Source organism: Ranitomeya variabilis, chromosome 5, assembly GCF_051348905.1.
Source record: "Ranitomeya variabilis isolate aRanVar5 chromosome 5, aRanVar5.hap1, whole genome shotgun sequence".
NCBI lineage: Eukaryota > Metazoa > Chordata > Amphibia > Anura > Dendrobatidae > Ranitomeya > Ranitomeya variabilis.
Genome location: NC_135236.1, coordinates 582,695,857 through 582,711,574, shown reverse-complemented (window position 1 = coordinate 582,711,574; position 15,718 = coordinate 582,695,857). Strand labels below are relative to the sequence as shown.

Below are 15,718 nucleotides of genomic sequence, written 5' to 3'. Positions count from 1 at the left end.
TTGACCACATGAGCTAGGTCAGATGGTTCCTCGGTACTTTCCAGACACCCAAAAACCGGAACTTAGGCCAAATATCTTGAACTAATGTCTAGAATCCTGCTGAATAGCAGGATAAGGGTGACAGCTATTGTTAAGAGTGCTAAATCAGCTTGTTGCTAGGTAGACTTTAGTCAGAATATGCCATGTACTCAGTCAAAATATATCATGTACTCAGTCAACCAATGATATAACAGCTAAATTGTATGTTAATTAACTAACCACCCCTAACCACCTCCTTTCTATATGCAATTATAAAACCATGTAAGTACAATAAATCATCAGTATTGGTGGAATGCTATTCTGTCACAGTCGTGTCAGAGTCATTCTTTCTTGAGCGCTCAAAATACTCAGTCTAATTGGGAACGGCCGCAGCACACACAAGGATAGATTCATCCCAAACCAAATTTCCATAACATAATATGGGATATGGGGTAATAAGGGGTTAATGTCACCTTGCTAATGTAAGGGGACATTAAGCCTGGTTAATAATGGAGAGATGTCAATAAGACACCTATCCATTATTAATCCAATATTAATAAAGAGTTAAAAAAACATACATTATGAATAAAGTATTTTAATGAAATAAATACACATGGGTTTTAACATCTTTATTGTACTCTAAATACAACTGATGACCCTTGTCATCTGAAAAAAAGGGAAAATAAAAAAGCTACAGTATCTCATACCTGTCCGCCATACAGTCATGTCCCACGATGTAAATCCATCTGAAGGGTTTAAATAATTTTACAACCAGGAGCCTGCGAATGCAGCTGTCCCTGGTTGTAAAAACTGGGAAATGAATGGAATGCAGGGGAACGTAGCTTCGTAGACTTGCGGTGATGCGCCCCCTGGTAGCATAAACTCATATGAACTCTAGCGTGGGAAATTATTCAGACAAAAAAAATCAGGTCTGGGGAACGGGCGGGCCAGCCCATAGATTCAATGCCTTCATCTTGCAGGAACTACTGACACGCTCCAGCCACAAGACATCTGGCATTGTCCTGCATTAGCAGGAACCCAGGGCCAACCACGCAAGCATATGGTCTCACAAGAGCTCTGAGGATCTCATCTCAGTACCTAATGGCCACAGCATCTCCAGACTCTTGTCACGTCTGTCACATGTGCTCAGTATGAACCTGCTTTCATCTGTGAAGAGCACAGGGCGCCAGTGGTGAATTTGCCAATCCTGGTGTTCTGTGGCAAATGTCAAGCGTTCTGCATGGTGTTGGGCTGTGAGCCCAACCCTCATCTGTGGACGTTGGGCACTCTGACATCCTCATGGAGTCGGTTTCTAACTCTTTGTGCAGACACATGCACATTTGTGGCCTACTGGAGTTAATTTTGCAGGGCTCTGGCAGTGCTCCTCATGTTCCTTTTTGCACAAAGGCTGAGATAGCTGTCCTGCTGCTGGGTTGTTGCCCTCCTACGGCTCCCTCCACGTCTCCTGTCATACTGGCCTGTCTCCTGGTAGCACCTCCAGCCTCTGGACACTACGCTGACAGACACACCAAACCTTCTTGCCACAGCTCACATTGATGTGCCATCCTGGATAAGCTGCAGTACCTGAGCCACTTGTGTGGGTTGAATAGTCTGTCTCATGCTACCATGAGTGTGAAAGCACAACCAACATTCAAAAGTGACCAAAACATCAGCCAGAAAGCATTGGTACTGATATGTGGTCTGTGGTCCCCCTTGCAGAACCACTCCTTTATTGAGTGTGTCTTGATAATTGCCAATAATTTCCATCTGTTGTCTATTCCATTTTCACAACAGCAAGTGAAATTGATTGTCAAACAATGTTGTTTCCTAAGTGGACAGTTTGATTTCACAGAAGTTTGAGTTACTTGGAGTTATATTTTGTTGTTTAAGTGTTCCCTTTATTTTTTTGAGCAGTGCATTATATAATGCTGGCACAGTCCTCTTAAGGACAAAATGGGCTAATAAAGACTTTACTAGGATGTTAATTAAAATAGCAAAGTCTACCTATATTTCTAATTTTACAGACCGGGTTGCTTCATTGCTACTGCCTCTTTCAGAGTGGTACTTACCCTGCATAGCTTGATTTTATGGCTGGAGACTGACTTGGCAGTGCAGGGTTCCGTAAATGTTCTGGCTTTCCTGAAGGCCTAAACACATATTTGTTATTATTCGATATATACAGTATATGTACAAAGAATATGACTCATTAAGAGAATGTAACCCAGAGGTAAGAGCTATATACAGTGTGGAGAATCATCTACTGCAATCAATCAATCAATCAATCAATCTTTGAGTTGTGATTTCCAGTGCTGCAGAATAAGGACTGAAGTTAAAGGGAACCTGTCACCCCTTTTTTTCGATATGAGATAAAAATATGGTTCAATAGTGCCTGATTCTCTTTACATCAGTACCTTTCATATCCCCCGATTCCCCACCTTTGCTGAGAAAATACCTTAGTAATCTCTCTGTCGGGGCCTAATTGCTGTCTCTCCCCCCGCTCCTCGGCGTGCTTGACGTAACGAGATCTGTGAATAGCACAGATCCCGTTTAGTTTCCGCGCATGCGCATTGAATTGGCCTCTATCGCCTGTGCAGTACGTCAAGGAAAATGCTGTCGCATGCGCAATAATGTGTTGTATGTTTTGCCCACTGTTGGGCAAAACATACTGCGCATGCGCGAGAGGCCACTTTAATGGGCAGGTGCAGAAAACAACCCCCGCCAACGCAGGAAAGAAGAGAAATTAATGCGTAGAGCAAGGCAGGAGGTGGGGAGAAACGGCGAATAGGCTACGCCCATTGGACCGGACCGTGGTGATTGACATACAAAAATGGAGAGATTACTATGGTATTTTCTCAGCAAAGGTGGGGAATCGGGGAATATGAAAGGTACTGATGTAATGCAGAGCTCAGGCCCTATTGAACCATATTTTTATCTCATATCAAAAAAACAGGGGGACAGGTTCCCTTTAACACTGGTAATCAAAAGTTCAGGGCTTTTTAGGTGAACTTCATGATCAGATACAGTGCAAGACCGCTCCATTTACATTTACATCAGCAATTGTTAGTTACTGCAATTCAAACCCAATTCAGGGGCTGATCTGTAACACTTTATAATGTACCGAGCTGCATTGCTCCAACTGTGCACACTGTCTACATACTGTATGGTCGCAGCATAAGCTGCCAAAAGACAATCGGTGAGTGTTCCTGTTCATGGACCCCTATTAATCTGATACTGATCAATCCTACGAATATTCATCAATGCCAAAGGTATCCCCTTGATACACAACATATTTAAATGCTATTTGTTTGCAAAGCAAAGTAGCATGCATATAGTTTTAAAGGGAATCTGTCTGCAGTATTTCACACCTCAAACTACAGGTGCTTCTCACAAAATTAGAATATCATCAAAAAGTTAATTTATTTCAGTTCTTCAATACAAAAAGTGAAGCTCATATATTATATAGCGTCATTACAACACAGTGATCTATTTCAAGTGTTTATTTCTATTACTGTTGATGATTATGGCTTACAGCCAATGAAAACCCAAAAGTCATTATCTCAGGAAATTGGAATTATTAACAAAAAACACCTGCAAAAGCTTCCTAAGCATTTAAAAATGTCCCATAGTCTGTTTCAGTAGGTTCCACAATCATGGGGAAGACTGCTGTCCAGAAGGCAGTCATTGACACACTCTGCAAGGAGGGTCAGCCACAAAAGGTCAATGGTAAAGAAACTGTGTGTTCACAGAGTGCTGTATCCAATCATATTAATGGAACTTTGAGTGGAAGGAAAAAGTGTGGTAGAAAAAGGTGCACAAGCAACCAGGATAACAGCCGTCTTGAAAGGATTGTTAAGAAAAGGCCATTCTAAAATTTGAGGGAGATTCACAAGGAGTGGACTGCTGCTGGAGTCATTGGTTCAAGAGCAACCACTGACAGACATATTCAGGACAAGGGCTACAAGTGTCACATTCCTCGTGTCAAGCTACTCATGACCAATAGACAATGCCAGGAAGCGTCTTACCTGGGCCAAGGAGAAAAAGAACTGGACTGTTGCTCAGTGGTCCAAGGTGTTGTTTTCAGATTAAAGTAAATTTTGCATTTCATTTGGAAATCAAAGTCCCAGAGTCTAGAGTAAGAGTGGAGAGGCACACAATCCAAGCTGCTTGAGGTCTAGTGTGAAGTTTCCACAGTGATGGTTTGTGGAGCCATATCATATGCTGGTTTTGGTCCACTGTGTTTTATAAAGACCAAAGTCAGCGCAGCCATCTACCCGAAAATGTTAGAGCCCTTCATGCTTTCCTCTGCTGACAAGCTTTTTGGAGATGGAAATTCATTCTCCAGCAGGGTTTGTCACATGTCCACACTGCCAAAAGTACCAATACCTGGTTTAAAAACAACAGTACCACTGTGCTTGATTGGCCAGCAAACTCGCCTGACCTTAACCTCATAGAGACTCTATTGGGTATGGTCAAGAGGAAGATGAAAGATACCAGACCCAACAATGCAGAGGAGCTGAAGGCTGCTATCAAAGCTACCTGTGCTTCCATAACACCTCGGCAGTGCCACATTGTGATTGCCGCTATGCCACACTGCATTGATGCAGTAATTGATGCAAAGGAGCCTGTCATGTTCTCAATGGCAAGAGAACATAGCATCAGCATATATAGGAACTAGCTCTTGGAAGATGGGAACTGAGCTGACCATGAACTAAACCTAACACACAACTAGCAGTGGCCGGGTAGCATGCCTACGTTGATTCTAGATGCCCAGCACCAGCCGGAGGACTAAATAATGCTAGCAGAGGAAAATATTAGTCCTAGCTCACCTCTAGAGAAATACCCCGAAAGGAGACAGAGGCCCCCCACATGTATTGGCGGTGAATTAAGATGAAATAACAAAACGTAGTATGAAAATAGGTTTAGCAAATTTGAGGTCCACTTACTACATAGCAGAAGACAGAAAGAACACTTTCATGGTCAGCTGAAAACCCTATCAAAACACCATCCAGAAATTACTTTAAAACTCTGGCATTAACTCATAACACCAGAGTGGCAATTCCTGTTCACAAGAGCTTTCCAGACACAGTAACGAAACTACAGCTGTGAACTGGAACAAAAATGCAAAAACAAACATGGACAAGAGTCCAACTTATCTAGTAGTTGTCTAGGAGCAGGAACAAGCACAGAGAGGCTTCTGATAACATTGTTGACCGGCAAGCAACTAACAGAGCAGCAAGGTTATATAGCGACTCCCACATCTTGATGGGAACAGGTGAACAGAGAAGATGAAGACACCAGTTCAATTCCACCAGTAGCCACCGGGGGAGCCCAGAATCCAAATTCACAACAGTACCCCCCCCTCAAGGAGGGGGCACCGAACCCTCACCAGAACCACCAGGGCGATCAGGATGGGCCCTATGAAAGGCACGAACCAGATCAGAGGCATGAACATCAGATGCATTCACCCAAGAATTATCCTCCTGGCCGTATCCCTTCCACTTGACCAGATACTGGAGTCTCCGTCTGGAAACACGAGAGTCTAAGATTTTCTCCACAACGTACTCCAACTCACCCTCAACCAACACCGGAGCAGGAGGCTCAACGGAAGGCACAACCGGTACCTCATACCTGCACAATAATGACCGATGAAAAACGTTATGAATAGAAAAGGATGCAGGGAGGTCCAAACGGAAGGAAACAGGGTTAAGAATCTCCAATATCTTATACGGGCCGATGAACCGAGGCTTAAACTTAGGAGAAGAGACCCTCATAGGGACAAAACGAGAAGACAACCACACCAAATCCCCAACACAAAGCCGAGGACCAACACGACGGTGGCGGTTGGCAAAAAGCTGAGTCTTCTCCTGGGACAACCTCAAATTGTCCACCACCTGCCCCCAGATCTGATGCAATATCTCCACCACAGCATCCACTCCAGGACAATCCGAAGATTCCACCTGACCAGAGGAAAATCGAGGATGAAACCCCGAATTACAGAAAAACGGGGACACCAAAGTGGCAGAGCTGGCCCGATTATTGAGAGCGAACTCCGCCAATGGCAAAAAAGCAACCCAATCATCCTGGTCAGCAGACACAAAACACCTCAGATATGTCTCCAGGGTCTGATTAATCCGCTCGGTCTGGCCATTCGTCTGAGGATGGAAAGCGGACGAAAAAGATAAATCTATGCCCATCCTAGCACAGAATGCCCGCCAAAATCTAGACACGAATTGAGTCCCTCTGTCAGAAACGATATTCTCAGGAATACCATGCAAACGAACAACATTTTGAAAAAACAGAGGAACCAACTCGGAAGAAGAAGGCAACTTGGGCAGAGGAACCAAATGGACCATCTTAGAGAAACGGTCACACACCACCCAGATGACAGACATCTTCTGAGAAACAGGCAGATCTGAAATAAAATCCATCGAGATGTGCGTCCAAGGCCTCTTAGGAATAGGCAAGGGCAACAATAATCCACTAGCCCGAGAACAACAAGGCTTGGCCCGAGCACAAACGTCACAAGACTGCACAAAGCCTCGCACATCTCGTGACAGGGAAGGCCACCAGAAGGACCTTGCCACCAAATCCCTGGTACCAAAAATGCCAGGATGACCTGCCAACGCAGAAGAATGAACCTCAGAGATGACTCTACTGGTCCAATCATCAGGAACAAACAGTTTATCAGGTGGGCAACGATCAGGTCTATCCGCCTGAAACTCCTGCAAGGCCCGCCGCAGGTCTGGAGAAACGGCTGACAATACCACTCCATCCTTAAGGATACCTGTGGGCTCAGAGTTACCAGGCGAGTCAGGCTCAAAACTCCTAGAAAGGGCATCCGCCTTAACATTCTTAGAACCCGGTAGGTATGACACCACAAAATTAAACCGAGAGAAAAATAATGACCAGCGCGCCTGTCTAGGATTCAGGCGCCTGGCGGTCTCAAGATAAATCAAATTTTTGTGGTCAGTCAATACCACCACCTGATGTCTGGCCCCCTCAAGCCAATGGCGCCACTCCTCAAAAGCCCACTTCATGGCCAAAAGCTCCCGATTCCCAACATCATAATTCCGCTCAGTGGGCGAAAATTTACGGGAAAAGAAGGCACAAGGCCTCATCACGGAGCAGTCAGAACTTTTCTGCGACAACACTGCCCCAGCTCCGATCTCAGAAGCGTCGACCTCAACCTGAAAAGGTAGAGCAACATCAGGCTGACGCAACACAGGGGCAGAGGAAAAACGGCGCTTAAGCTCCCGAAAGGCCTCCACAGCATCAGGGGACCAATCAGCAACATCAGCACCCTTCTTAGTCAAATCGGTCAATGGCTTAGCAATATCCGAAAAACCAGCAATAAATCGACGATAAAAGTTAGCAAAGCCCAAAAATTTCTGAAGACTCTTAAGAGAAGAGGGCTGCGTCCAATCACAAATAGCTTGAACCTTGACAGGATCCATTTCAATGGAAGAGGGGGAAAAAATATATCCCAAAAAGGAAATCCTCTGTACCCCAAAAACACACTTAGAACCCTTCACACACAAAGAATTAGACCGCAAAACCTGAAAAACCCTCCTGACTTGCTGGACATGAGAGTCCCAGTCATCCGAAAAAATCAGAATATCATCCCGATACACAATCATAAATTTATCCAAATAATCGCGAAAAATATCATGCATAAAGGACTGGAAAACTGACGGAGCATTTGAAAGACCAAAAGGCATCACTAAATACTCAAAGTGGCCCTCGGGCGTATTAAATGCGGTTTTCCACTCATCCCCCTGCCTGATTCGCACCAAATTATACGCCCCACGAAGGTCAATCTTAGAGAACCACTTGGCCCCCTTTATGCGAGCAAACAAATCAGTCAACAACGGCAATGGGTATTGATATTTAACAGTGATTTTATTCAAAAGCCGATAATCAATACATGGTCTCAAAGAGCCGTCTTTTATTGACACAAAGAAAAAACCGGCTCCTAAGGGAGATGACGATGGACGAATATGTCCCTTTTCCAAGGACTCCTTTATATATTCTCGCATAGCAGCATGTTCAGGCACAGACAGATTAAATAAACGACCCTTTGGGTATTTACTACCCGGGATTAAATCTATGGCACAATCGCACTCTCGGTGCGGAGGTAACGAACCAAGCTTGGATTCTTCAAAGACGTCACGATAGTCAGACAGGAACTCAGGAATTTCAGAGGGAATAGATGATGAAATGGAAACCACAGGTACATCCCCATGAGCCCCCTTACATCCCCAGCTCAACACAGACATAGCTCTCCAGTCGAGGACTGGGTTGTGAGATTGCAGCCAAGGCAATCCTAGCACCAAATCATCATGTAGATTATACAGCACCAGAAAGCGAATAATCTCCTGGTGATCCGGATTAATACGCATAGTTACTTGTGTCCAGTATTGTGGTTTATTATTAGCCAATGGGGTGGAGTCAATCCCCTTCAGAGGAATAGGAGTCTCCAAAGGCTCTAAATCATACCCACAGCGTTTGGCAAAGGACCAATCCATAAGACTCAAAGCGGCGCCAGAGTCGACATAGGCGTCCGTGGTAATAGATGACAAAGAGCAAATCAGGGTCACAGATAGAATAAACTTAGACGGTGAGGTGCAAATGGAAACAGATTTACCAAGCTTTTTAGTGCGTTTAGAGCATGCTGATATAACATGAGTAGAATCACCACAATAGAAACACAACCCATTTTTCCGTCTAAAATTCTGCCGCTCGCTTCGGGACAGAATTCTATCACACTGCATACTCTCTGGCGACTTCTCAGTGGACACCGCCAGATGGTGCACTGGTTTGCGCTCCCGCAAACGCCTATCGATCTGAATAGCCATTGTCATGGACTCATTCAGACCCGCAGGCACAGGGAACCCCACCATAACATCCTTAATGGCATCAGAGAGACCCTCTCTGAAAGTCGCCGCCAGGGCGCACTCATTCCACTGAGTAAGCACAGACCATTTACGGAATCTTTGGCAGTAAATTTCCGCTTCATCTTGCCCCTGAGATAGGGACATCAAAGTTTTCTCTGCCTGAAGCTCCAAATGAGGTTCGTCATAAAGCAACCCCAAGGCCAGAAAAAATGCATCCACATTGAGCAACGCAGGATCCCCTGGTGTCAATGAAAAAGCCCAGTCTTGAGGGTCGCCCCGGAGCAAGGAAATCACAATCCTGACCTGCTGTGCAGGGTCTCCGGCAGAGCGAGATTTCAGGGACAAAAATAATTTGCAATTATTTCGAAAATTCTGAAACCCAGATCTATTCCCCGAGAAAAATTCCGGCAAAGGAATTCTCGGCTCAGATACAGGTGCATGACAAACAAAATCTTGCAAATTTTGTACCTTCGTGGCGAGATTATTCAAACCTGCAGTTACACTCTGAAGATCCATTACAAACAGGTGGACACAGAGCCATTCAAAGAGAGAAAAAAAAAAAAAAAAAAAATTTCAGCAGACTACTTATTTCTCTCCTTTCTCAGCCAAGGATTTTAACCCTTTAGTGGGCCGGTCAAACTGTCATGTTCTCAATGGCAAGAGAACATAGCATCAGCATATATAGGAACTAGCTCTTGGAAGATGGGAACTGAGCTGACCATGAACTAAACCTAACACACAACTAGCAGTGGCCGGGTAGCATGCCTACGTTGATTCTAGATGCCCAGCACCAGCCGGAGGACTAAATAATGCTAGCAGAGGAAAATATTAGTCCTAGCTCACCTCTAGAGAAATACCCCGAAAGGAGACAGAGGCCCCCCACATGTATTGGCGGTGAATTAAGATGAAATAACAAAACGTAGTATGAAAATAGGTTTAGCAAATTTGAGGTCCACTTACTACATAGCAGAAGACAGAAAGAACACTTTCATGGTCAGCTGAAAACCCTATCAAAACACCATCCAGAAATTACTTTAAAACTCTGGCATTAACTCATAACACCAGAGTGGCAATTCCTGTTCACAAGAGCTTTCCAGACACAGTAACGAAACTACAGCTGTGAACTGGAACAAAAATGCAAAAACAAACATGGACAAGAGTCCAACTTATCTAGTAGTTGTCTAGGAGCAGGAACAAGCACAGAGAGGCTTCTGATAACATTGTTGACCGGCAAGCAACTAACAGAGCAGCAAGGTTATATAGCGACTCCCACATCTTGATGGGAACAGGTGAACAGAGAAGATGAAGACACCAGTTCAATTCCACCAGTAGCCACCGGGGGAGCCCAGAATCCAAATTCACAACAGGAGCCCAAATCAAGTATTGAGTGCATTTACTGAATATACATTTCAGTAGGCCAACATTTCGTGTTTTAAAATAATTTTTCAAGCTGGTGTTTTAAAGTAGTCTACTTTACTGAGATAATGACTTTTGGGTTTTCATTGGCTGTAAGCCATAATCATCAACATTAACAGAAATAAACACTTGAAATAGATCACTCTGTTTGTAATGACTCTATAAAATATATCAGTTTCACTTTTTGTATTGAAGAACTGAAATAAGTTAACTTTTAATGATATTCTAATCTTGGAAGAAGCACTTGTATCTACAGTACAAGTGCATGAAAGCAAAAGCAATGAACTGGAATAGAAGTTGGTGTGCATGCAGCATGTAAGTGCACGTTCACACTGGCCACTAAACAGTCAAAACCCAAGAGAAAATAAATGAGCAATTGCCCTGCAGTAAATAAATAAACAGCAATAGTGCATGAAAATAATATAGGGTACTTGTTTAACATATTTGTGATAAAACCAAAGACATTTGATATTTCATCTACAATTGCATGTAGCTCTTTCTTTACATGGCAGTAGTGTAGGGTCGGGTGGTTTCGTCAAACTCAATTTGACAGGTGGACACGCCCCTATCAAAGTGTATCAAAGTGTGTAACCCCTCCCCCCTGACAGCTGGCCTCCTTGTCTTCTAACAGCAGCTGTGTGGCAACTCCCCCTCCCTTTTTATATAATTTAATTTGTTAATAGAGTGAATGTTATCTCCGTAATTGTTTTATATTAGAGTTTTTATATTTATATGGGTATTTATAATGCGCGCATTATGTATGCGGGCATGTTACAACATGAATGTTATCCCCGGGGCATGTTACAACATGCCCCTGGGCATGTTACAACATGAGTGTTACCCCCCGTAATTGATTTATATTAGAGTTTTATATTTATAGGTGTTTTATAATGGGCGCATTATGTGTGCGACCATATTACAACAATCGCAGGTATGAATCGTAGTGTTTTATACGTTTATAAAAAAGCAAAATACAGGGTATTGTAAAAGTAAAAGATATTTATTGTAAATAAACACATCTCAGTATAAAAGCACTCGCGTTAAATAGCACGTTTGGTTATACAGCAACAAACTCTTACCGAATAATGTGATTATTTATCCACTATAAGTTGTGATTCATTATCACTGAACACATTCTAACTGCAGAAACTCTGGCTGTCTAGTTAACGGCCACACAACTGCGTGCATTTAAGTAAGGAATACTGTCTCCTACTTAATTACCCTAACAGCTGCGATCACAGTGCTTGGAAAATGACCGCGTATGATTCAAACCATTGTTTGTGGGGCTCCCCGCAGCTGTTTCTCCGGTACCCCAAATAACGGCGCAAGCAGAGTTTGGCTAAAAATAGTTTACTGTGCGAAGTAAGGTGTGCTAGAATTCTCACTAGCTGAGAAAACACAGAATTTGCTAGCAGCTGTCACACAAAGCAACTGTCACCTTGAACGTCCTCTAAGAATTTAAACAACTAGTTAGATCAGTGAAGACAAGTGCAGTTTTGATTAAATTGATAATTGCAATTAGAACGCGGTAAATTTGAAAATGTTGACGAAATAATCGTGAGTGAAGACAAGTGCAGTTGGCCACTGCACATTTAGAGTGAAACAGCATATTTTTCAGCTTATAACGCAGTTTCTCATTTTCATGAGTTTTAAGAGGGCGTGTTATGTGTGATACGGGGGCTACATGCTCGTGTGGTTAATAGATAAAATACAGATATGATATGCCAATTCACCAACAGTGACCGGCTTACACATAACTCGACAATAATCAAGGGTAGATATACAATACAAGGCAATAGACTTTATTAAAGTATGTATCAGACAGGCGTGATATTTACTAAGGCAGCTGAAATGAATTTGCCTCTGTAATCAGAGCAGTGTATTTTATACACAGTGTTCACATATAGTGAATAGTGCTTCTATATGTATTTGTGCTGAGAGTGCATTCTGCAACCAGAGCAATACTGCTAGCTATCAGTGTGAAACTTTCAGACAAGTACAGTATATTCTGGACATATTATGTATAATTATTAGTTAATTGTTCACTAAAACAATCATTTCTGACAGAACAATGTCAAATTTTGACAAAGACAATTCAATAATATAAAAATTCTTACAGAATATAAAAAGCAAAAACATTAAATATGTATGTACACATGCATGATTTAGCTTAAAAGACATATTATGTATAATTATTAGTTAATTTTTCACTAAAATGACACAAAATTGTGTTTTATAATACACCATGCTGTTTATTCATTATATGTTGTATTAAATAGAGTCTAACTATCACATTACATGTCTTGCTGTACCAGTATGTATCAGACTGCAATGGCACATCACACTGCTTGCTGTAGTGAATAGAGCTTCTATATGCAATTGTGCTGAGAGTGCAATCTGTTATCAGTGCAATACTGCTAACTATCAGTGTGAAACTTTCAGAGGACTGTGTTATGTGTGATAACTTACCGAAGCGGTAAAAGCAAAACACAGATGTAGAAGTGCAAAAATGACAGTCACTGTATGAGTTTTAATAGACTTTAATAAAGTATGTATCAGACAGGCGTGATATTTACTAAGGCAGCTGAAATGAATTTGCCTCTGTAATCAGAGCAGTGTATTTTATACACAGTGTTCACATATAGTGAATAGTGCTTCTATATGTATTTGTGCTGAGAGTGCATTCTGCAACCAGAGCGATACTGCTAGCTATCACTGTGAAACTTTCAGACAAGCACAGTATATTCTGGACATATTATGTATAATTATTAGTTAATTTTTTCACTAAAATTATAATCTCTGCCCGAACAGCGGATTAAACTTGAAAATTTTGACAAAAACTATCCTATATTATGGCTCGTATTTTTATTACACTCATCCCCAAATGAGCCATTGCTAATTTGATGACACAATTTTTAGCATTTCAACACTATACATTAACTAAATGCTAGAGCTTATGTTACAGTATTTTATCTGTTTATTTTATAGCATTTTATCTGTTTATTTTATAGCATATTAGATTTTCACATTATTTGTAGCTGTTTGTGCGGCTGCCTCTGTAAGCCGCATTTTTCTGCCGACAGGCCATAAAGATGTGACCGTAGCCGCAGCTCGCTGAGCGTTACCACCGGACTCACTTCTCTTTGGAGGGTTCTGAATGTACACTATTCCCACCCACGGACAGTTTTCATTTAAAAATATGAATATTATTGAATATAATGTATTACCTATGTTACAGTATTTTATTTTCCCGGTGTTACATTTGTTTTGCTGTCTGTTTTACCACTTCAATGCTATACATTAACTAAATGCTAGAGTTTCTGTAACAGAAACTAGGGACCAGTGTTTTGACAGGGTATAAACCGGTTGTTTTATACATGACAGGTATATGAATATAAAAAGTAAAAATCATCACATGTACAATTAACATACACCATTACACTTCTTATAAAATAGAGTATATTATGTATATTCTGTGTTTCTGCCCGATTATTTGATTATTTGATTTATACCTCACTGTATGGGATTATTATGTATAGATATGAATATTACTGAATAGCCGCATATCTCCCCGGCCGTAATAGGCTCTAATGCTATAACATCCCACCTCTGCTTGCTGTCTCAGATCTCAACCACAGTAATAGAGTCTGGTGGTATAACCGGCCACCTCAGTTTCTGTAGGGGGAGCGGGGTGTGTTTCTACAGTATTATTCTGTTGTGAGCTTGAAGTCTGGGCACTATAACTGCTAACAGCTGCTAAGATTTTCTGTGGTGCAGATACAAGCACTCAACTTGCTAGCAGCTGTTAAAATGTATCTGTACTGACCACTAACTAGATGTCAGGTTGTGTGATATAGTTTAATTTGTTAATACAGTGAATATTATCCCAGTAATTGTTTTATATTAGATGTTTATATGATATATTAAGATTAGTCTTGCTTGACAAGCCATTGTTCTGACATTTTCATAAACCTATAGCCCCAATAATATTTATTTGGACTGCAGATAATTAATTAAAAGCGCATAAAGCGTGTTAAATAGACAGTACACCAAAAGCACAGCGAATCAAAATGTATTAAATTGATTACTGATACGCTTCCAACAAATTGATAATAATATCAAAAGTGTACCAACAATATTTATTCTCTTTTATTGACATCGGATATCGTAGCGCCTGTGCCGTCTATTTGCACACAATCATTTTGAAACCGTGTTTTGCTGACCTTAAACATTTTGTATAACAGATGTGTTTCTCCGGATTTTTCTAGCGCAGCTCGCTGAGCGTTACCACTGCACTCACCTCTCTTTGCTGTTTCTGAATGTACACTATTCTTACCCATAGACAGCTTTCCTTTAAAAAATACGAATATTATTGAATATAATGTTTTACATATGTCACAGTATTTTATTTTCCTGGTGTTACTTTAATAATAATAATGATAATAATAATAATAATAATCATACACCGCAAAATTGTGTCAATATTGAACGACTATGAAATTTTCCATAAAAATCTTCTTGGTTAACCCAAGACACGTAAGAAACAAATGCAGGACTTTTACAACCGCCACAGACACGTATATTATTCCATCATTCTTTAATTCAACATTATTTTATCACACATTAATTTCACAGATGTCTGTGCCATCTATTTGCACACAACCATTTTGAAGCCGTGTTTTGCAGACCTTAAACATTTGTATAACAGCTGTGTTTCTCATGATTTTTCTAGCGCAGCTCGCTGAGCGTTACCACTGCACTCATTTCTCTTTGCTGCTTCTGAATGTACACTATTCCCAACCATGGACAGTTTTCCTTTAAAAAATATGCGTATTATTGAATATAATGTTTTACATATGTTACAGTATTTTATTTTATTAATAGTTACTTTTAACTATTCTTTTAGAGTGCCTAGTAGATTTATATTCTTTGCCTGATATATTTCTACACAAAGCTTCAAACTATTTTGTAATTTATAATGTATCACAGTAGTTTCATATGAAGTTACATCTTAGGCCCCATTCAGACTATTGTAATATCTGTAGCGTAAAATAGAGCCAAATAGCTACTTTCAAAGCCGGACATACACCACTGATTTTAATGGGGTCTAAGGGGGTTCTATCATGGTTTCCACATAATAGTTATGGAAAGAATAATGCTACAGAATTGGCCGCTCCGGTTATAAAACAAAAATGATGAAAATTATCCATGATGTTAATGTGAAAAAGGCTTATGCCGTGGGTTTATGGATCTCTACAATAAACACCATGTGTAGAAATTTGGCTCTAGAACTTGTTGGATTAGTGAATATAATAACGTTTGTCATATTTTATAACATGCAGCTAATGATTCCTGCTTTCAACTTGTATGTAACTGGATTAAAATAAAGA

At 41.1% G+C, this 15,718-nt stretch overlaps 1 protein-coding gene across 1 annotated transcript in view; it reads right to left on the bottom strand.

Moving 5' to 3' along the window:
- LCP2 (lymphocyte cytosolic protein 2) overlaps positions 1–15,718 on the bottom strand; it is a 1,300,494-nt gene that overhangs the window by 616,541 nt on the left and 668,235 nt on the right. The window contains exon 13 of the mRNA XM_077265986.1: positions 2,088–2,165. Coding sequence (XP_077122101.1) covers positions 2,088–2,165 — 78 coding nt within the window. The remainder of the gene's footprint in view (positions 1–2,087; positions 2,166–15,718) is intronic.